The sequence below is a fragment of the Labrus mixtus genome, chromosome 23 (assembly GCF_963584025.1).
Source record: "Labrus mixtus chromosome 23, fLabMix1.1, whole genome shotgun sequence".
Lineage (NCBI taxonomy): Eukaryota > Metazoa > Chordata > Actinopteri > Labriformes > Labridae > Labrus > Labrus mixtus.
The window spans coordinates 7,206,846-7,228,317 of record NC_083634.1 but is presented as its reverse complement, the minus strand read 5'-3'; the positions used below and the strand labels follow the sequence as shown (position 1 = coordinate 7,228,317).

The following is a 21,472-nucleotide window of genomic DNA, read 5'->3' as shown; positions in this document are numbered from 1 at the left end:
CACGTTACAAACAACATGACCTTACGTTACATTAGTTACGAACAACATGACGACACGTTAGGTTAGTTACGAACAAGATGACCACACGTTACGTTAGTTACGGACAACATGACCACACGTTATGTTAGTTACGAACATGACAACAATTTACGTTAGTTACGAACAACATGACCACACAACGTTACATTAGTAATGAACAACATGAAGTTACGTTAGTTACGAACAACATGACCACACATTATGTTAGTAACGAACATGACCACACATTACGTTAGTTACAAACAACATGACCACACGTTACATTAGTAATGAACATGACCACACGTTATGTTAGTAACAAACAACATGACCACACGTTACGTTAGTAACGAACAACATGACCACACGTTACGTTAGTAACGAACAACATGACAACAATTTACGTTAGTTACGAACAACATGACCACACGATACGTTAGTTACGAACATGACAACATGTTACGTCAGTTACGAACAACATGACCACACATTACGTTAGTAACGAACAACGTGACGACACGTTACGTTAGTTACGAACAAGATGACCACACCTTACCTTAGTTACAAACACCATGACCACACGTTACGTTAGTTTCGAACAACATGACCACAGGTTACATTAGTTACGGACAACATTACCACACGTTACGTTAGTTATGAACAACATGACACGTTACGTTAGTTAAGAATAACATGACACGTTACGAACAACATGACCTTACGTTACGTTAGTTACGAACAACATGACGACACGTTACGTTAGTTACGAACAACATGACCACACATTATGTTAGTAACGAACAACATGACCACACATTACGTTAGTTACAAACAACATGACCACATGTTACGTTAGTAACGAACAACATGACCACACCTTACCTTAGTTACAAACACCATGACCACACGTTACGTTAGTTTCGAACAACATGACCACAGGTTACGTTAGTTACGGACAACATTACCACACGTTACGTTAGTTACGAACAACATGACACGTTACGAACAACATGACCTTACGTTAGTTACGAACAACATGACGACACGTTAGGTTAGTAACGAACAAGATGACCACACGTTACGTTAGTTACGAACAACATGACCACACGTTACGTTAGTTATGAACATGACAACAATTTACGTTAGTTACGAACAACATGACCACACGTTACGCTAGTTACGAACATGACAACATGTTACATTAGTTACGAACAACATGACCACACATTACGCTAGTTACGAACAAGATGACCACAGGTTACGTTAGTTACGAACAACATTACCACACGTTACGTTAGTTACGAACAACATGACACATTACGAACAACATGACCTTACGTTACGTTAGTTACGAAGAACATGACGACACGTTAGGTTAGTTACGAACAAGATGACCACACATTACGGTAGTAACGAACAACATGACGACACGTTACGTTAGTTACGAACAAGATGACCACACGTTACCTTAGTTACAAACAACATGACCACACATTACGGTAGTAACGAACAACATGACGACACGTTACATTAGTTACGAACAAGATGACCACACGTTACCTTAGTTACAAACAACATGACCACACGTTACATTAGTTTCGAACAACATGACCACAGGTTACGTTAGTTACGGACAACATTACCACAGGTTACATTAGTTATGAACAACATGACACGTTATGTTAGTTACGAACAACATGACCTTACATTACGTTAGTTTCAAACAACATGACCACAGGTTACGTTAGTTACGGACAACATTACCACAGGTTACATTAGTTATGAACAACATGACACGTTATGTTAGTTACGAACAACATGACCTTACATTACGTTAGTTACGAACAACATGACGACACGTTACGTTAGTTACGAACAAGATGACCACACGTTACCTTAGTTACAAACATGATCACACGTTACGTTAGTTACGAACAACATGACCACACGTTACGCTAGTTACGAACATGACAACATGTTACATTAGTTACGAACAACATGACCACACATTACGGTAGTAACGAACAACATGACGACATGTTACGTTAGTTACGAACAAGATGACCACACGTTACCTTAGTTACAAACAACATGAGCACACGTTACGTTAGTTTTGAACAACATGACCACAGGTTACGTTAGTTACGGACAACATTACCACACGTTACAGTAGTTACGAACAACATGACACGTTACGTTAGTTACGAACAACATGACACGTTATGTTAGTTAAGAACAACATGACCTTACATTACGTTAGTTACGAACAACATGACGACACGTTACGTTAGTTACGAACAAGATGACCACACGTTACCTTAGTTACAAACATGATCACACGTTACCTTAGTTACAAACAACATGACCACAGGTTACGTTAGTTACGGACAACATTACCACACGTTACAGTAGTTACGAACAACATGACACATTACGTTAGTTACGAACAACATGACACGTTACGTTAGTTACGAACAACATGACACGTAATGTTAGTTAAGAACAACATGACCTTACGTTACGTTAGTTACGAACAACATGACAACACGTTATGTTAGTTACGAACAACATGACCACACGTTACCTTAGTTACAAACATGATCACACGTTACGTTAGTTACGAACAACATGACCACACGTTACGTTAGTTACAAACAACATGACCACACGTTACTTTAGTAACGAACATGACCACATGTTATGTTAGTAACAAACAACATGACCACATGTTACTTTAGTAACGAACATGACCACACGTTATGTTAGTAACAAACAACATGACCACACGTTACGTTAGTTACAAACATGACCACACGTTACGTTAGTTACAAACAACATGAAGAGTTACACATCAGACGATTTTAACCTGCGAACACCAAATCCCCCACAATGCATCAGTGTCACTTTGATGATGTTTGATTTTAGTTATTTAAATCTCCTCCTGAAGCAGTGACGGAGTCAACTCTTTAACATATGAAGATCTCATCATAGATTCTCCTCCGCTCTGAAAACTGATGAATAATAGAAACGAAGAGCTCACCAGCTGTTGACCTTTGACCCCGCTGAGCCTGACACCTGTTCATGCTCTCAGCTGAGATGACAGCTGGCCAATCAGAGCTCCTGTTACTGCCCTGTGGCTCTCCTTCTAAACCCGAGCTGCGACCTGACGCTTGTCCGCGTGGTCGATGTCTCTGCCCGTGCTCAGTGCAGCTTGGTGTCATTGATCAGTCAGGTATCTGTGATTAAGAGGACGGACTTTCCCCTTGGGTCATTCATCATCTCTCCATGGTTCACCTCACACTTCAGCCTCTTTGTTATCCCAATGAAGTCGTAGCCTTCATGAAGTCGTGTCGTTCACGATGAAGTCATAACGTTCACGATGAAGTTGTGTCGTTCACGATGAAGTCGTGTCGTTCACGATGAAGTCGTGTCGTTATGATCCCTGCGAATCCTCAAACAGTTTTATTATCTACGGAGGCCCTCAGGTGACATGTGCAGAAACATAATGGTTCCTGTGAGCGTGAGATCGTTTCCCTAGCTCACGCTGTGGGTGTTCATACGAGCACGTTAAACTTTCTTATGGAGAGTGTTTCCATCCTGCTCTAGTCCCCTCAGAGGCTCAGATATCACTATTTTATGGAAAGAACTTGTACAGCCTGCACAGGATAATATTGTGTGTGCTGGACTTCATACTTCTTGATTTCATTTCTTTTATTTTAATATTTGTTTGTTCAACATCTAGACACTTTGATCAGAGCGCTCGGCTTCTCTTCTTCAAACTCAAGGATTAAATTAATTTCCTATAACGATGTTGGCACACAGAAAAACAAAGAACTAAAGTGAAATATGAACAAAGCTGCAGACATAAACAAAGAGCTCCTCTGTGTTTATGAAACGAGAGTAACAACAGATTAAATGTGGGTTCTCATCATGAATTCACTTCATTGATTGAATCGATATGAAGCTGCAAAGTGCTTGTGGATAAATTAACTATAAATAGACTACACCACCAACCAGCTGGGCTTTACTGCCCCCTGCTGGATACAAGGAGAACTGCAGTTGAGATAGTCAGAGCTGTGTGAATGCACGAGTACACGAAGAATAAAACATGTAAAAACACGAACTGATAAAAGAGTCTGTATGAGGCGACAGCGCAGCGAAGAGGAGGAAACAAGAAATACATGATGAAACATTCTTAAGTTTATTGGAAAACACAAAAGAAGATTTCAGTCTGCTGAGGGAAACGTTCAGAGGTGGGGGGGGGGCTCCTCCTCCAGATGAACAGTCCTGGTTTGTGGGGGGGTCTGAGGCCCATGTGGACCTGAATGGACCGGCTGTTTGGTTAGGCAATTGATGGAGGGCTGAAGGATGGTCCTGATGCAGAGACTCTTAACCCCTCATTGCGCATCAGAGGAGTGATGCTTTGTGGGAGAACTCGGTCAGCAGTTTAAGTTGTGTTATTATATTTAATGAAGTCATGTTGAGGTTTAAGGTGTGAATTTTTATCTGGACTGAAACTCAAAGCTGATAAGATTTAACAAAGGAGCTTCTCTCCTTGAGTCACATATTCAAAAACATAAAAAAAATGTTAGAGCAGAATAAAAAATTAGAGCAGATGATTTCGTAAAATTATCATCATAAAAATTACAAATTTTAATTTAAAACAAGAACAGCGCTTTTCTGATCCATTTCAGGAACCATGGCCGCTTACTTAAAAAACTAAATTTCCCAGGAAACAATGCGAACTCCAGCTTGACAAGCAGCCAATCCGCGCCCTGACAGTCCGGCACGTGACGTGGAGTAAGTTCCTGCTGAGGCTTGAGGGAAACAGATCGACATTCAGCCACGGGAGAATCGCACTTTGCGGGTAAGTTCCGACATTTGGCCTCCGCGAGGCTTCCCGAGGTCACAGCAGGGGGTGTTCGGGGGGGTTTACCGGATATTTCGTTCCTCTGCGGGGTTTAACGAGCCCGTTTTTCGGCGGGAACGAGCTTTCGTAGCGTGTAGGCCTCCGCTGTTTCCTGGTGCGGCTCCACAGCTGCTGGAATGGAGGAGTTGGAAAAGTTCAGTTCAGGCTCCAGGAGCAGCTTTGTCCCGGGTCAGCTTTGTCCCGGGTCAGCCCGCTTCATCCTGCTCTGTGTGGACGGGTTCGGAGACGGACCCGGGTTAGATACCAGACTGTGTTGTGTGAAGTGGAAGAGGTTTAAAGACGGTATTTCTGTGTTTATGTTCACACCGAGGAGCTGCTGTCAACACACAGCTAAGTGCTACACCCTGAATGGTCCTGTACCTGTGTAAACAGGTGTTCACCTGGCTATGATCGGGCTGTATCAACACCTCATATCCCGGTTTTATCACGTCATCTCTCAGGTACAGTCAGGTGTGTGCAGGTAGAGTAACTGGTAACAGAGCTGTGATTGGTTTATAATAAATCTGTCTGTAATATTAGAGTGGCACAGTACCTGGAGCTTAATCTTTGATGTGATTTTAATACAAATAAAATTATATTGACACCTGTTGGTTACCATGGCAACAGAAACAGCAGTCCTAGACTCCCGACATTCGATCATTTATCGTTTATTTGCTTTTATTCATGGACTCCTCCCTCCTGTACCTCCTGGGTGATTTATTAGTAAGTTAAAAAGTTTCCTCTCAGATTTAATGACACGCCTGTCACATGTAGCCTACCTATCTGAACACGAGAGAGAGGCTGTGACACACACACACACACACACGCGCGCGCGCGCGCCACACGCACACGCACACACAGAGAAGTGAAAGTGAAATCTCAGAAGTCATGAGATCCAGAGATTAAACTTCAATAAGTCTGACACGTTTATTTTCTTATTTGAGGACGGTTATAATCCTGATTGTTTAGGATTTCTGACATCATCGAGCAGCCCTCGTCTCGCCGTCGTCATGGAGACGATTGGTGGACACGTCTTACAGTTCAGTCTGAACGTCTTCAAAGAGAGACTGAGCCAGATGAGAATGTTTAAAGTGATCAGGGCGCTGATGGCCTTGCGGTTGTGGCGTGTGCCCCATGTACGGAGGCTGTAGTCCTCTTCTCAACGGCCGTGGGTTCGAATCTGACCTCGGCCTTTGCTGCACATTGTCCCCTTTTCTCTCACAACTTTGAGATGTGTTTTATTTTGAAAGGTCGTCTTGCGATTTGACAAGCCTGTAAATAATATATTCATCTCGTATTCAGAGTTGAGTTACCTGAGCTGTGCTGTCTCCCATATGCACACTGCACACCTGTCACTCACCTGACGGTCACTCACCTGTTGGCTCCTCCAGTCAGAGATGAGGGGTAGTTTGTTAATGATGTTAAAGAAGTCCTCTTATTGGTGCACACAGCTCCTTGACCACCTTTAACGTAGAGCTGATGATGAACATGTCCTGAGATCATCGCGAGGAGCTGCATGTGTGAACTCAGACTGTAAATATTAACATGCCTGAGTGAGGTCGCCCGTCACCTGCAGGGAGCGCTGGAGTCCCATCAATGGCGGTCTCCATGCTAGAAATGCAAACTCAAAATCAAAACTGATGAGTCATCAAAACATTCAACCCCTGTACAGTGTGTGCCAATCGAGACATGAGCTAATCAGACCTATTTGGTTTATTGAACCAGGCTGTAAACATGTTAATCTCTGCTGTAAAAACAGGCTTTTAGGGCGCGGTCTCACTGGCTATCCGTACCGTGCCCAAGCACGCTTCAACGCTAAAGTCCAGTTCGTTTGGCCAGTGTGACCTCTCCGTATCGTGCTCAGGCACGGTACACTTCCTTGGCTTTGGCACACTTCGGAGAGGTGTTCTTCGGCACGGTACACTTCATGCACGAGCACGCGGGTAAACAACGCTGACAGCCTTCATTATGGAGAAATCCAGAGTTTCATGACTGTATCTGATTAAAATGACTCAATATAAGCCACAAAGTAGCTGTCATGTTCTCTGTGTTGTTCTCCGATGTGCGTGCATCCGCGCGGACTCGGCTGCACATCGATTTTATTTTTTTATTTATTTATTGCTGTGTCTGATAAAAAATATAGCCGCAAAGTCAGTAAAGTAGCTGTCATGCTCTCTGTTTTTCTCTGATGTGCAGACATCCACCTGTTTGTAAACTGAGCACGCTTCATAATAACATAAAGCGTGCATGTGTTGTATTACGACGTTATGTACAAGAGGTAATCGTGCCGGCCAGCGTGGGAATGGCACAGCGGGGGGGGGGGGGCAATCGTGCTTGAGTACAGCACGGTACAGATGGCCAGTGTGACCGCGCCCTTAGAATGGGTGTGTATGTGACTTCCTGTGCTTCTGCAGCCAGCCTCTAGTGGACACTCGACAAACTGCAGGATTTTACACTTCAGCGTCGACTTCATTTTTCGACAGGTTGCTGCTTGGTGTGAACGCAGGCGGCTTCACCCCAAGTATCTCCTGCCCGCTTTCTGATTAAATGTCTGTTAAAGTCTGGGAGAGCTGATGTGAGGACACAGATGGAAACATCCTGAGTCAGAGCGAGGAGCTTCACTGAGAGTGTTATCGTGTGTGACCTGCAGCGTTACACTACTCAACGTGTGAACACTGAGAACACTCTGATACCTGCCGTGTTCTGCTGATAACAAATCTTTGGATTTAATCTGGAGTTGGATATTCACTGCTGATCCACCCTATTAACTCTCTCTCTTTCTCTCTCTCAGCCTGTGAAGCCCCCCTCCCTGAGCGATGGCCTCACCAGTCTCCGTCTATAACTCCAACGCCTTGGACACACGCATCTCCAGTGTAAGTTCACTCAGTGTGGAATATGCTACATCATCTGTGCTGTTTTCAGAGTTCATCTGTTGACGCACCTGGAGATCAGACGTCAATATATATCTAACTCTGACCCCTAGTGTTTAAAATGGGTACTGGGTCTAAATTCTAAACATCGTAGAGACCCCCCCCCCCCCCCCCCCCCCGCCCCCTCCTCTCTAGAGTCCATGCTCACGCAGGTCACCATGTGGTGAACACTGAAGCTTCAGTGTTTATCCAGCTCTACATCGGTCTGTAAACCTTTCTGTGTTCTAACCTCTCTCCATTTTTCAAAAGCATCTCCAATATTGATCCTAGTTTGAGCACGTTTCTGCTCGTGTAGCTTATTAGAAACATGCAGAGGCTTTTCAGGTCGGGTACAATCACTTCTATCTGAACCAGTTCTCTTACCCGCTTCTATCGCTGCAACACCTGTTGACCTGATAACTGCTCTCAGTCTGGCAAACTGAGGGGCGTCCAAAACGGCTGTGTGGGGGTGCCTTAAAACCGCCTACCTTCTCTGGTCCGAACAAATCCAGAGCATTCAGGACCAGAATCAAAATAGCATGTTTCCTTAATGTCTGATCATATAGTAAGGTCACTTTATCATTTCACTCACTACACATCTTACTTATTGAACTTTACCGTTCAGAATGTGACCCCATTATCTGACACTTTTAAAAAAAGAAGGAGAGGCCACAGCGGACACCTGGAGAACAGCGGAGACGGGAATAAATGGAATTAAGAGCTTTAGTCCTTTAACCCTCAGGGTCTCAGTGATGCTGTTGACCTCTGACCTCCGCTTACTCACACAAACCTGCTCCAAGTACAAACATGAAGCTGAGAGCCTTCACTGTCTCTTTAAATTAATCTGTGTGTGTGTTTGTGTGTGTTTCAGACGTCCAGAGAGTCTCTGAAGATGGAGCTGCTGTCAGACGTGTCTCTGCTTCCAGGAGAGGAGAGGATCATAGGTGAGGACATGAAGCTCCCTCTCATCACACCTTCATCTGCCTGCTCTCTTTATAAACACCTGAAGGGGATCACGTGCGAGTGTTGTGACTGTGAGGCGCATTTCTGTCTGAGCGTCTTTACACCAGAAGACGTCACATGATGAATCACCTGCAGTCACACTCACATGAGGGCTGCACCCTCCCTGAGAGTGAAGACCATTCTCTCAGACCATTCTCTTTCAATGAAGTGAAAACTGCCATTAGAAGCACCAAACATTTTCTGTCCTGCATTCTGATGGATTTTTTCTGCACCGCTTTATGATCACGATCTCGTCTTTTTCTCCTTTTTTTCTAGTATCTCTTTCAGTGCTCATCATGTTGACACATTGATGGACACATGGGCGGCAGTAGCTCAGTCCGTAGGGACCAGAGGGTCGCTGGTTCAAGTCCCAGTGAGGACCAAAAATACAGAAGTTGCTCTGGTAGCTGGAGAGGTGCCAGGGCACTTCCCGAGTACTGCCGAGGTGCCCTGGAGCAAGGCACTGAACCCCCTCCCTGCGTAGCCCCCCTCACATCTCTCCACTGATGTAGTCCACAGGTCCTGTTTGTGTACGTGTGAGAGAATGACAGAGTGGAAACCAGAGACTCTCTGCAAAGTCTCTAAAGCTGAAGCGTCAAACAGCTGACATTGAGTATGACATCATGTAGTTTTGTTGGTAAGAGTGGGTTTCAGAGGGTCGGGGAAGAGACCGGACGGACCATGAGACTGAAGCCGTATCTCACAGTATTAGCGTCACCTGGTGACCTCCGGTAGTTTGGTAGTTACCCCCTTTACGTCCGTGTTCAGTGCGGCGCTTTTACACGAGATAAGTTTTTATTTACTGACATTTCTGATCAAAGACGTTGAGGCGCTGCATGATGACCTCCCCGTCTCTGGGGGCAGCATCACACGTCACAGCGTACACCCTGCCAGGTGTAGAAGAAGAAGACGACCACGTCTGGTCCACTTCTACAAACAACCAGTCAACGAGCGCTCTGAACTCGTGACAGGAACATTAGTCTCTCTACGACGGCTGGTTTCTCTGATGGAGTTTAGAATCGGCCACCGTGTGGCGAGGTGAGCCGACTGAATTTAAAAAGCTGTCCACACCTTGGATTAGAACGACCAGCACAGTTTCCAACGCCACAAAGGACTGAGCTGCTGAGTGAGGTGTGGGAGATGATATCTGTAATTGGCCCTTGAAGTTTTACTTTACAAATTACAGACATGGATGATTCGCCGGTTTGAATGGCATCCAATCACTGAAATGTATCCACCCCTAATCTCACCTGCTGCGCTGTCATTGGCTAGAGGAAACACACCAGCACCACCAGAAACATCCAGAGTCAATCAGAACAGTAAATTCCTGTCAGAGGACAGGGTCTCTGCAGATACAGTCACCACCGTGGAGCAGCTTCTTTTTGTCTCTTTTAGTCTTAGAACCGCCGTTCACAGATGTACTCATGATTGTATTTTTAGCCACACTCTCTCTGCACGCCTCTTCTTCCTCTTCTCTGCACGTGAGCTGCTCTCACAGAACTCTCCGTCAGCAAACACACGAAGCTGCTGAGAGGAGAGGAAGCAGCAGAGTTACAGTGATGATCTGTGTGTGTCAGAGCTGCTGATGTTTAACTGATGATCTGTGTGTGTGCAGATAAAGACGTCATGTACATGTGTCCTTACAACGCAGCAGTGAAAGGAAAAGTGTTGATCACCAACTTCAGACTCTACTTCAAGAGCTCGGACGCCGTGAGTGTTCGCCTCAGTAATAAATCATGTAATACGATCACACACCAGAAACATCATCACATCATCACCACTGTTCTCTGCAGGACGTCGCCGTCATGTTGGACGTTCCTCTGGGCGCCATCAGCCGGGTGGAGAAGATGGGCGGGGCTTCAAGCAGAGGAGAGAACTCGTACGGCCTGGATATCACCTGCAAGGTGTGAGAGGAGGAGTGTGTGTGTGTGTGTGTGTGTGTGTCTGTGTGTGTGTGTGTGTGTGTCTGTGTGTGTGTGTTTGTGTGTCTCTGTGTGTTTGTGTGTATCTGTGTGTGTGTGTCTCAGTGTGTGTCTCTGTGTGTGTATCTGTGTGTGTTTGTGTGTCTCTCTGTGCGTGTGTGTGTATCTGTGTGTGTCTCTGAGTGTGTGTGTTTGATTGTTGTAAAGTCTTGTCTCTCCTGTTTCTCTCCCTTTTCTTCAGGACATGAGGAACCTGAGGTTTGCGTTGAAGCAGGAAGGTCACAGCAGGAGAGACCTCTTTGACCTCCTCTTCAGACACGCCTTCCCCCTCTCACACGGCCTGGTAAGAAGACACACACAGAGCTTCACTACACACATACACACACACATGTTTATCCCCCCACATAACCAGACTCCTGATGTTTGACATGAGAGAGAAGTGTGGACCAATCACAGGGCTCGCAGTCTGCACCGTGTCGTCGTGTAGTTTAATTTTGCGGCGTACGCAGGCTGCTCTACTGCCACCTACTGAATAAAAACTATCGAAGATTTAACGCCTAGCGACGAACCAAAGTTGTCACAAACTTTGATACCTGGTGTTTTAAATCAATTTAATCTGTTATGTAACGATCCATAGCATCAAAACGTGTCTGTGTGGTCAGGCCGGCATGACGAGACGGAAGAGAAAACGTTGCCAACATGTTTGTTCAGGAACAAGAACCTCTCCGGTATCGGGTGCTGAGGTCGCCGTGGTTTTCCCGATCATTCTGTTTATGTTTGAACTAGAAGCTACTCTTAAGTCGTGTTACCATGACGACCCTACAACATGTCTCAGATGATTGAAACAGAACGCCGCTCTGCCTGCACTGATGGTAATTAAAGCAGGAATCCATATTTGTATTCTGCTTCTGGCTGAGTTAGTGTTTGAATCAGTATTTAGTGCAGGATGTTAAAACATGAGAGCTGCAGCCTCCTCACACTGTGACACACAGCTCAGCGCCCACGCTGCAGCTCCATCTGCACGCCGTGTGAGACCAAACATTTCTGAGAAAACCTTCATTCTCATCTCCACTTATGCTCCCGTTTGTCTGCGTTACTGCTGCAGTCTCGAGGAGGAACACAAAGAGTCAACAGAGTTTTATTAGTTATCACAGATCTTTAAAATCAGCTGCAGAAAACATTTGACTGGAAACTGAGACGCAGCGAGCGCCAGTGTCAGGGACGGTACGAACAACAGATCAGAGTTTGTTCATCAGGAGACTTCTACACAATAAATGTTTCTGTGAGACGTCAAAACCTCACCATGCTTCTCTCTTTCTCTCTCTCTCTCCATCCCCCTCTCTCTCGTCCATCCAGCCTCTGTTTGCGTTCGTGACTCAGGAGAAGTACGAGGAGAACGGCTGGAGCGTCTACAAACCCATCGAGGAGTTCAGACGGCAGGTGAGGATCAGCAGCAGTAATATCATAATAAGGATTAAACTGTGAGCTGGTGCGTCATCGTTTAGAGTAGGTGTGTGAATAAAACATGGAGGCAGAGAGTGGGATGAGGTCAGAGAGGACCAACCTGCTCCCTGAATAATCCTCTTCAAAGGATCCTGAAATAAAATAACCCCCCAAAACGTTCCTCTTCAACTAGAGCCCGACTGATTCATCGACCAGCCAATAATATCAGCCGATATCATCTCATCCAGTGACTATAAGTATCGGCTAATTTAATCTGAGATATGCACAGATATTACAGATTTATTCACCAGTCAGATATCATTTCATTTGAGCTTCATTGTATTACACTAGCAGTTCTCTGTCACCAGCAGAGGGCACTATATGGATTACAAGGAGCATCATCACTCTGCAGAGAGTCGAGCGTGATGCTCGTACATGCTCAGTTACTTTCCAGCTGAGTGACCATCTTCTCTTCATTATAAATCTTTACCACAAGTGTTTGATAACTGAGGGATCAACAGATTGAAGATGGGTAGACGAAAGATATCGGCAGATATATCGGTATCTGATTGTTTTGTCTCTCTTATATCAGTATTTTTATCGACCTAAAAAAGGCATATTGGTTGGGCCCTAGTTTCAACCAGTACAAATGGAGCAGCTTTACTTTAGGAGAAGTCTGTATTTTATTTTGAAGGACAAAGAAACAGACTCTGTCTTTGAACTTGAAAACACTGCATAAACCCTGAATAAGTAAACAAACCAACGTAAACACTGGCAGAGCCTCGTAGTTCCACTGGTGTCACGTTAACAAAGCCGGACTTTTCTCTGACTGAGCCTCTCTCTGTGTTTCAGGGCTTACCCAACAATAAGTGGCGTATAACGTTCATCAATAAGAACTACGAGCTGTGTGACACCTACCCCACCGTGCTCGCTGTTCCCTTTAAGAGTAAAGAAGAAGACCTGAGGAGAGTCGCCGCCTTCAGGTCCAGAGCACGCATACCGGTAAGAGAAAACTGAACCAGGATCAGTTTGAGTCGAGATTATTTTAGATTCACTTTATTAACATGGAAAGATAATGACTGTCTGCAGCAGGTAAACAGACTGTAACGCCTGCAGCAGGTAAACAGACTGTAACGTCTGCAGCAGGTAAACAGTTTGTGTGTGTTTTCTCCTCAGGTTCTGTCGTGGATCCACAGGGAGAACCAGGCGGTGATCGTGCGCTGCAGTCAGCCTCTGGTCGGGATGTCGGGTAAAAGGAACAGAGACGATGAGCGTTACCTCGACCTGATCAGAGAGGCCAATGACACCACCAAGCTCACCATCTACGACGCCCGGCCCAACGTCAATGCCGTGGCCAATAAAGTGAGCTTTTATGTCTAAGCCACACATCTCATCCATTTTTATACTGAATGTTTCCACTACTCGTGATGTACATCAGAAGCTGATCCTCTTCATCTCCCCCTACAGGCGACCGGAGGAGGCTACGAGGGCGACGAGTATCAGAATGCAGAGCTGATCTTCCTGGACATCCAGAACATCCACGTGATGAGAGAGTCCCTGAAGAAACTCAAAGACATCGTCTACCCCAATGTGGAGGAGTCCCACTGGTTGTCCAGTTTAGAGTCCACGCACTGGCTCGAACACATCAAGGTACGGCCATCCAGATTTTTGATACCACATGTTTTTCAAACGATACAATCTCTGTTATTGTAAAGCTTTAAAAACACACAGAGCACGGTCTAAGTTGCACAAATAAGTTGGCAGCTTTTTGAAAAAGAAGTTTTGCCCTCTTTCACAAAATGTTAGGGTCATGCAATGGTTAAGTAATGCTGAGAGCGCCCTCTGCTGGATCACACTCCAAACTACTTCAGACGCCTTGATGGGCTGATAGACTGAATGTTTTTAAGCTGAATGGCTCATTTGAATGTGAACTTTCTCCCTCAGGTTCAAATGAATGTTTTACTATATGAATGAACAGCTTAATAAAGAGTATCATTGGTTTCTGCAGCTGGTCCTGTCAGGAGCCATCCAGGTGGCCGATAAGGTGTCAGGTGGAAACTCGGTGGTGGTTCACTGCAGCGACGGCTGGGATAGGACGGCTCAGCTCACCTCTCTGAGTATGCTCATGTTGGACAGTCACTACCGCACGCTGCGAGGGTTTCAGGTCAGTTTCTGTACAGCACGGTGAGCTTTCACCTGGGGAGAATCTGACAGAGTCTCAGGAGTATTTCATGATAAAGATCATGATGATTTACACAGCTGATGTTTATTAATATCACTCCTGACCTATATCGTTAGAAAGCTTCTGATCGTGTAAACAATCTTAAGATCCAACCACCACAGCAGCCACAATCTACACATCTGTCAGACCACCACAGCAGCCACAATCTACACATCTGTCAGACCACCACAGCAGCTACAATCTACACATCTGTCAGACCACCACAGCAGCCACAATCTACACATCTGTCAGACCACCACAGCAGCTACAATCTACACATCTGTCAGACCACCACAGCAGCTACAATCTACACATCTGTCAGACCACCACAGCAGCTACAATCTTCACATCTGTCAGACCAACACAGAAGCTACAATCTACACATCTGTCAGACCACCACAGCAGCCAGCAGCCACAATCTACATATCTGTCAGACCAACACAGCAGCCACAATCTACACATCTGTCAGACCAACACAGCAGCTACAAACTACACATCTGTCAGACCAACACAGCAGCCACAATCTACACATCTGTCAGACCAACACAGCAGCTACAATCTACACATCTGTCAGACCACCACAGCAGCCACAATCTACACATCTGTCAGACCACCACAGTACTGTACTGTCTGTTGACTTACTGAACCCTTCCAATGTTTGTGTTGTTTCAGGTTCTGATTGAGAAAGAGTGGATCAGCTTTGGACACAAGTTCGCATCAGTAAGAAACTTTTAAATCCTTAGTCTTCAGGATGGTCAAAGTTTAGTCTCACTTCATTATTAATCTGTGTGTGTGTGTGTGTCTCTGTGTGAGCAGAGGATAGGACACGGAGATAAGAACCATGCTGATCAGGACAGATCTCCCATCTTTGTTCAGTTCATCGACTGTGTGTGGCAGATGACCAAACAGGTACGATCACGACCCTTACTAATGATGGTGATCTTTACTCTCTGGTGTTTGATTTAACCTCATAAATATATACACACATATACATTACTGATTTATGACTCCTCTCCTCCTTGTCTCCCCTCTCCTCTTAGTTTCCCACAGCCTTTGAGTTCAATGAGCGCCTCCTGCTGACCATCCTGGATCACCTGTACAGCTGTCGCTTTGGGACGTTTCTCTACAACTGTGAGAGCGCACGAGACCAGCACGTAAGACACACCTGAATCCTGACGAACTACACCTCAACCACACACTTACCTCAACTGAACTATAAATGATCTACATCCAGGTCACACCTCAATCACACATTAAATACTTTTGTTTCCCTCTGCCTGTCCCTGGGGGTCAGTGAAGGTATCATCATCGACCTCTCTGTCTTTGTGTCATTGAATGCCTCACGGCCTCTCCTTTCTGTGTCTGCAGGAGCTGCGGTTGAAGACTGTGTCTCTCTGGTCTCTGGTCAACAGTAAGATGGAGAATTATTTAAACCCATTCTACACCCCTGAGTCCGGCAGAGTCCTGTACCCGGTGGCCAGCATGCGCCACCTAGAGCTGTGGGTGACTTACTACATCCGCTGGAACCCCCGTATGCGACAGCAGGTAACAAGGAACATGCAGTACAACCGACAGTATGAGGAGCGCTCCCCTCAAGCTTCTCCCACATGTCCAAATATGGTCACTTCCTTCCCAGGTTATCATAATTTACTAAATTAACATCATGCATGTGTGTCCTGTTTGTGTGCGTTGCAGCAGCAGAGTCCCGTGGAGCAGCGCTACAAGGAGCTGTTGGCACTCAGAGACGAGTACTTGAAGAAGCTGGAGGAGTTGCAGCTCTCTGACTCGTCCCCCTCTCCACGCCATGCCAACAGCCCCGGCCCCAACACCTCCCCCTCTCCTTCCTCCCCTCCTTCACAGCAGTACACACACCTACACACTCCGCTCTGAGGGCTGCTCACACACACACACACTCACACACACACACAGACACACACACACACACACACACACACACACACACACACACACACACACACATACACACACACTCACACACAGTCTCTTGCACTTATGTCCTGTTCTGGTTTGTGTGTCACAGGGAGCTAACCATGCTAATGTGCAGTGCTAACTCAGAATGCTAATAAGATTTAGATTTGATCGTGAGGTTTTAACGACACAGAGGTGAGGATGGTGATAATGATGGTGATGATGATGATGTTGATGATGATGATGGTGATTTATGCAATATGTCACAGTACAGCCTTTAACACACTTTTTTACACACACTCGAACAAAGAAGCCTTAAACACGAACAGTTGCTTTATGTCCAAGGGCTTCAACACACACACACACACACACACACACGGGACACACAGGACACCTTGCAGGGATCGCTCTAAATGATCAACCTCCATTCTTCATTCTTCTGCATCGGAGAGCTGCGTACAAAGTTACCGATGTCGTAGCCAGACGTTCGATTATTATCAGGAAACTTGAATCGAGTCCGATAGTCAGCACAAGTTTGATTATTTTAAGCTCAAGTGAGTTCACGTGAAACTGTTTCCTGAAAGTCTCTCAGCGTTGAGAGTCTGTTCATGTTTAATCAGATAACAACCAAACTCCATCCAAAAAAAGAGCATGATATCCTGTCTCCACTGGAGGGATCTATGTTTTTATGAAGAAACTTGAAGGAAGAATATTCTCAGACAGTTCCGACAGACATTGAGAAAAACAAAGATCCTGAAGTCCAGATGTATGTAAGGCATGTGGTTTAAATCCACTCAGGTGTTTCTTACCTGCAGTCTGAGCTCACACAAGGCTTCTTTAAAGAGATCCACCTGAACGTGTCTCCTGCACGTGTCCTGATACATGCTCACCTGTGTCCTGTGTGTCACCAACATGTCTTCACACCTGTTGCTACCTGCTGCACTGCTGCTGAGTGTCGTTGCCCAATGAAGAGTAGGTCCATGTAGAGATCGATCCGGTGAGAGCTGAGTCTGTCTGGTATGTGGCGGCGGAGGCGGCGTCTGTGAGACTTGTGTCAGTTCCTCTGACAGACTCAAACAGTTCTCATGAGGTTAGAATAATCAGTGATTAACTTTATGAACAAAGCTTAGATAGAATTAGAACTTTATCTTCAGGTGCTGAAGAGCGTGTAAGGGAATGAAGCGGTGCTGGCCTCTGATCCTGAACACAGTCAGTCAATGATGGCCTTACAGACCGGGACAGGGTTCTCCATCCCTCTCACATACCCTCTGTTCCCTCTTTGGTAGATAATCTGTCCTCCATCCCAGAACGCTCACAGGTGATCTGAAGCACGGTGCCTTTCGGACAGCTCTTAGTTTAGTGTGCAACAGTTTCTTTGACTTTTCCACTTGAACTCTAAAAGTTTGCAACTGGCTCCAGTTACCGGCTTTGTGAAGGGAACGTGATTCCAACCGCTTCTTTGGTTGTCTGAGGTCTCGTGATTCTGTAACAATCACAAGACAACTCACAGGAAACATCTTTTCAACACTTTAAACTGGTTTACTGACATTTAGAAATGTTTAGATACATTTATCCTCCCGATAATAAGTCGGACCCAGACTGGAGCGTCAGCTGACCTGCCCACAGGGGTCATCACCATACCAGAATTTTAAACTTCAATATGTTTCTTGTAGAAATCAAATTATTTTAATACCTGGTTGATACCACAGCCACAAAGAACAAGTACTACACACACAATATTCGGTCTTTTATTGTTTTTAATGATCAAATATTGCAGGAAATATGCAAACTGTCTTAATTGGCAACATGCAGGTCGGGCTTTTGGGAGGGGGCTTATAAATAAAGCTGATTGGTGTCCCCGTAGAGTTCCCCTAAAACCGGCCTGTCCACAGAAGTCCCCGTAAAGTTCCCCTAAAACCGGCCTGTCCACAGAAGTCCCCGTAAAGTTCCCCTAAAACCAGCCAGTCCACAGAAGTCCCCGTAAAGTTCCCCTAAAACCAGCCTGTCCACAGAAGTCCACGTAAAGTTCCCCTAAAACCAGCCTGTCCACAGAAGTCCCCGTAAAGTTCCCCTAAAACCAGCCTGTCCATAGAAGTCCCAGTAAAGTTCCCATAAAACCAGCCAGTCCATAGAAGTCTTCGTAACGTTCCCCTAAAACCAGCCTGTCCACAGAAGTCCCCGTAAACTTCTCCTAAAACAGGCCAGTCCATAGAAGTCCCCGTAAACTTCTCCTAAAACAGGCCAGTCCACAGAAGTCCCCGTAAAGTTCCCCTAAAACCAGCCTGTCCACAGAAGTCCCCGTAAAGTTCCCATAAAACCAGCCTGTCCATAGAAGTCCCCGTAAAGCTCCCCTAAAACCAGCCAGTCGGTTTTCAGTAGGCGCTTTAATTAAGGAGCTTTAACCCCCCAAACTTAAACAGGGTCGATAAACCTCGAAGTCTCCAAAGAACAAGAACACCATGAAATTATTACCATCATGTGAAGCTTTTCAATCTGCACCCAAAAAATCTAAATCATCCCTTTCTTATTTCACTCTTTCTTTCAAAGAAGTGACGAGCACTTCAAATGTGTGTTGCTTTGTAGAGCTGAGTGTGAGAGTGTGAGGACTTGCTGGTTCCAGAAGGATTCTCCATTCTGTTAAGACTAAGGTTCAGTTTCTACAAGATGCATCCACACTGAAGCTTCGGCACTCTGTGTAAACGTGTCAAAGCATGGCAGCAAATCTTGGTCCTGACTCTGGGTTGAGTGGATCAATGTCTGTATCTTGGGTTCACTTCATGCTGAGGCCCTGACCTTGATTAGGCATTGTCAGCTCAGGTCTTAAAGGGGGTTGCTGATTGAATGGGACCACCTAGAAGTTCTTTGGGAGGGAACTAACTTCTGGAATCCTTGATACCCAAAGTATCTCCTCCCTGTTTGCGCCTCTACAGATTCCTTGACTTCCTACAGAAGCATCCTCTCTGATGGAAGACCTCAGAGTGAAGCTCGGACTGTGTTTTCAGGAAGTTGGAGGCAGTTTGTGCAGGTGTTGTGCGAGCAGTGTGTCTGTTTCCATTTGAACGAGGTGCAATAAGTCATTCTTCACAGTGTGTCAGGTCTTGTCCAGATTTGTGCCTTGATTCTTGTTAGAATCACCTCCACCTCTGCAGATAGAGACTTTCTCCGCCTTTGTCTAAGTCATGTTTGAGGTCGACTGCTCGCTGGTTCACAGTCCCAAAGAAAGACTACGAGTAAAGGTCGTAACATTTAGTGTGCGGCGGATGTTCGCCCAAGACCTACGTTGAGAAGACCCGGGGTCAGCTGCAGACTAATGCATCAAAATACTCCAAAGCACTCTTCTGAGATCACCTAGCTGGCAGCCTTTTAGAGCACTTTGAACGGTCTGAGTTTTTCCAGCCGACAGTCTTTGATACGGACTCTTGTGGAAGTAAAAACGTCGGCACGCGGCGGAGTTCGCAAAATATTTGTTCACGTAAAAAACTGAATGTCCCTCAGCTGCTTCAATCCTTCCGTTCTCTATTTGTCATTGATTTATTTTCTCTTTAAACATGATTGGTTTGGACTCAGACGACCGACTGTCACCGAGAGGGAAAACGTCCAGAGTGATTTCAGTTGAAGGATTTTAAAGGTGTCAGGAACTTGTCTTCACGCGTTCACCTCTCTGGAAATGGTTAAACGTTGGTGAGCAATGGTAGCCAACGTACTCCTGGTGTGCAGGAGTTTGTATAAATAACCCAACATCAGGGGTCTAGGACTTCTACTCGTATTGCTGTTGTACCAAACAGGTTTCAATGTAATAAAATTTTTACTAGCATCACATCAAAGTCTAAAATTCTGGTATCCTGGCAATCCTAAACCGTAGGGGGCGCCAAAGTCGATGAACACGAGGTGTCTTTTATACAAGTGTTATTAGGATCGGCCGGCAGCTGTCCCTGAGTCTTTGTTGGAAAAAGAAAGAAGTAAACTTTTGGTATTTAGACGTTCTACTCGACGGTTTAACTCAAACACGACTCGAGCCTGGGTGTCACAGAGCGAGCAGGTGGAGGTGATCTAACGGGTTCTACCAAACGGATTCTGCGTCGACATAAAAAGTTTGATCTGGTTTAAGGAGGTTTTTTGATGAAAGGACAGCGACAGAAAAAGAAGCGACCGCCACACGAGAAGCGTGCGTCTGTCGGATGTTTTTAGGGAATAAAAGAGATAAATCTATTTTTTTTATTTTATACTCTGTACAAGAACCATGATGTAATTACCTCAATTAAAACCTATTTTACTGCCTAAAGTTCTATTGTTGTAAAATACAATTATTTTCTGTAGTGTACAATCTTCCAGTTTTATAAAAAGGAACGTGACGTCTTGCGGAAATGGTCGGTTTACGTTAGTATTCGTGTGTTTCCTTTGATTTGGGATGAAAAGACGGACACTCGTCTGGAGGATGTTTGTGGATCAGACGAGATGATGTGAGAAGTTTCTCCGTCTTTGTTTCACTTTGACTCTTTCTTTCATGTCGGGCGGGGGGTGGGGTTGTTTGAGGGCTTTAGTGTCATAATTTAGCCTGCTTTTATAGATACACATGAAATGTGTTTGGGGATCTTTTGGCATTAACAAGGGAAGAAGAACAGAGAAAACATTTCAGACATATTTCTTTGAATCCTGTTTTATCCTCTCCAGTCTGTTGGATGGCTCCTGATGTGTAAATATTACTGATTAAATTAATTTAAGGATTTCTGGCTCTGTGCTTCTCTTGTTTCTTCATTTCTTCAACATGTTGTGGCGCTCCTGTCTTTCTGTATCAGCATGTTATCCTCATCTTTATTTACAGGGCGGGATTATCGCCATGTGAACCGTTTAGGTCCAACAGAGGCGCTGCTTGTCAACAGGCAGGGCAGGCGACTGTTTGGGTCCAAGACCAGTAGGGGTCCCCTGAGGGCTGACAAACTTTAAACCATATCAGTGACTCAAAATGTGCAAATTTTGCAATGACAGTAGGAAACCTCCCTTAGGGGGCCCCATCTGACAGCACCCAGCGAAGTGTTGCAGCATTATGGTGTGAAACCAAAGTTTGTCAATGACGTCATCAAAGAAAAAGGAAGAGCGGGATTGTCCGTCCATAAAGAGT

General features: G+C 45.2%; 2 protein-coding genes across 4 annotated transcripts in view; one reads left to right on the top strand and one right to left on the bottom strand.

The window, feature by feature from the left end:
* The window catches only part of LOC132959001 (peroxisomal acyl-coenzyme A oxidase 3-like), a 112,749-nt gene that overhangs the window by 79,247 nt on the left and 12,030 nt on the right, over positions 1–21,472 (bottom strand). The gene's annotated exons all lie outside the window — the stretch shown is intronic.
* On the top strand, positions 4,794–21,077 carry mtm1 (myotubularin 1). 3 transcript variants are annotated; one of them, XR_009666839.1, is made up of 17 exons: positions 4,825–4,885; positions 7,719–7,800; positions 8,708–8,780; positions 10,454–10,548; positions 10,632–10,742; positions 11,002–11,103; positions 12,117–12,200; positions 13,056–13,205; positions 13,380–13,565; positions 13,671–13,853; positions 14,212–14,367; positions 15,097–15,144; positions 15,241–15,333; positions 15,465–15,578; positions 15,793–15,969; positions 16,120–18,205; positions 18,246–21,077. XR_009666839.1 is itself a non-coding variant. In XM_061031870.1 (16 exons), the coding sequence occupies exons 2-16, from the start codon at positions 7,744–7,746 to the stop codon at positions 16,312–16,314; spliced, it is 1,824 nt and encodes a 607-aa protein (XP_060887853.1). In that variant the 5' UTR covers positions 4,794–4,885; positions 7,719–7,743; the 3' UTR covers positions 16,315–21,077. The 3 variants fall into 3 exon arrangements, 2 of the variants coding, with proteins under 2 accessions (XP_060887853.1, XP_060887855.1); XM_061031870.1 differs by having other exon boundaries at positions 4,794–4,885; positions 16,120–21,077; XM_061031872.1 differs by having other exon boundaries at positions 16,123–21,077.

Excerpts from the sequence above, each read along its gene's own strand:
- mtm1 (XM_061031870.1), top strand. The coding sequence starts at position 7,744 with ATGGCCTCACCAGTCTCCGTCTATAACTCCAACGCCTTGGACACACGC. Across the intron at positions 11,104-12,116 it reads TCCCCCTCTCACACGGCCTG|CCTCTGTTTGCGTTCGTGAC; the intron begins GTAAGAAGACAC and ends TCGTCCATCCAG. Across the intron at positions 13,566-13,670 it reads TCAATGCCGTGGCCAATAAA|GCGACCGGAGGAGGCTACGA; the intron begins GTGAGCTTTTAT and ends CTCCCCCTACAG.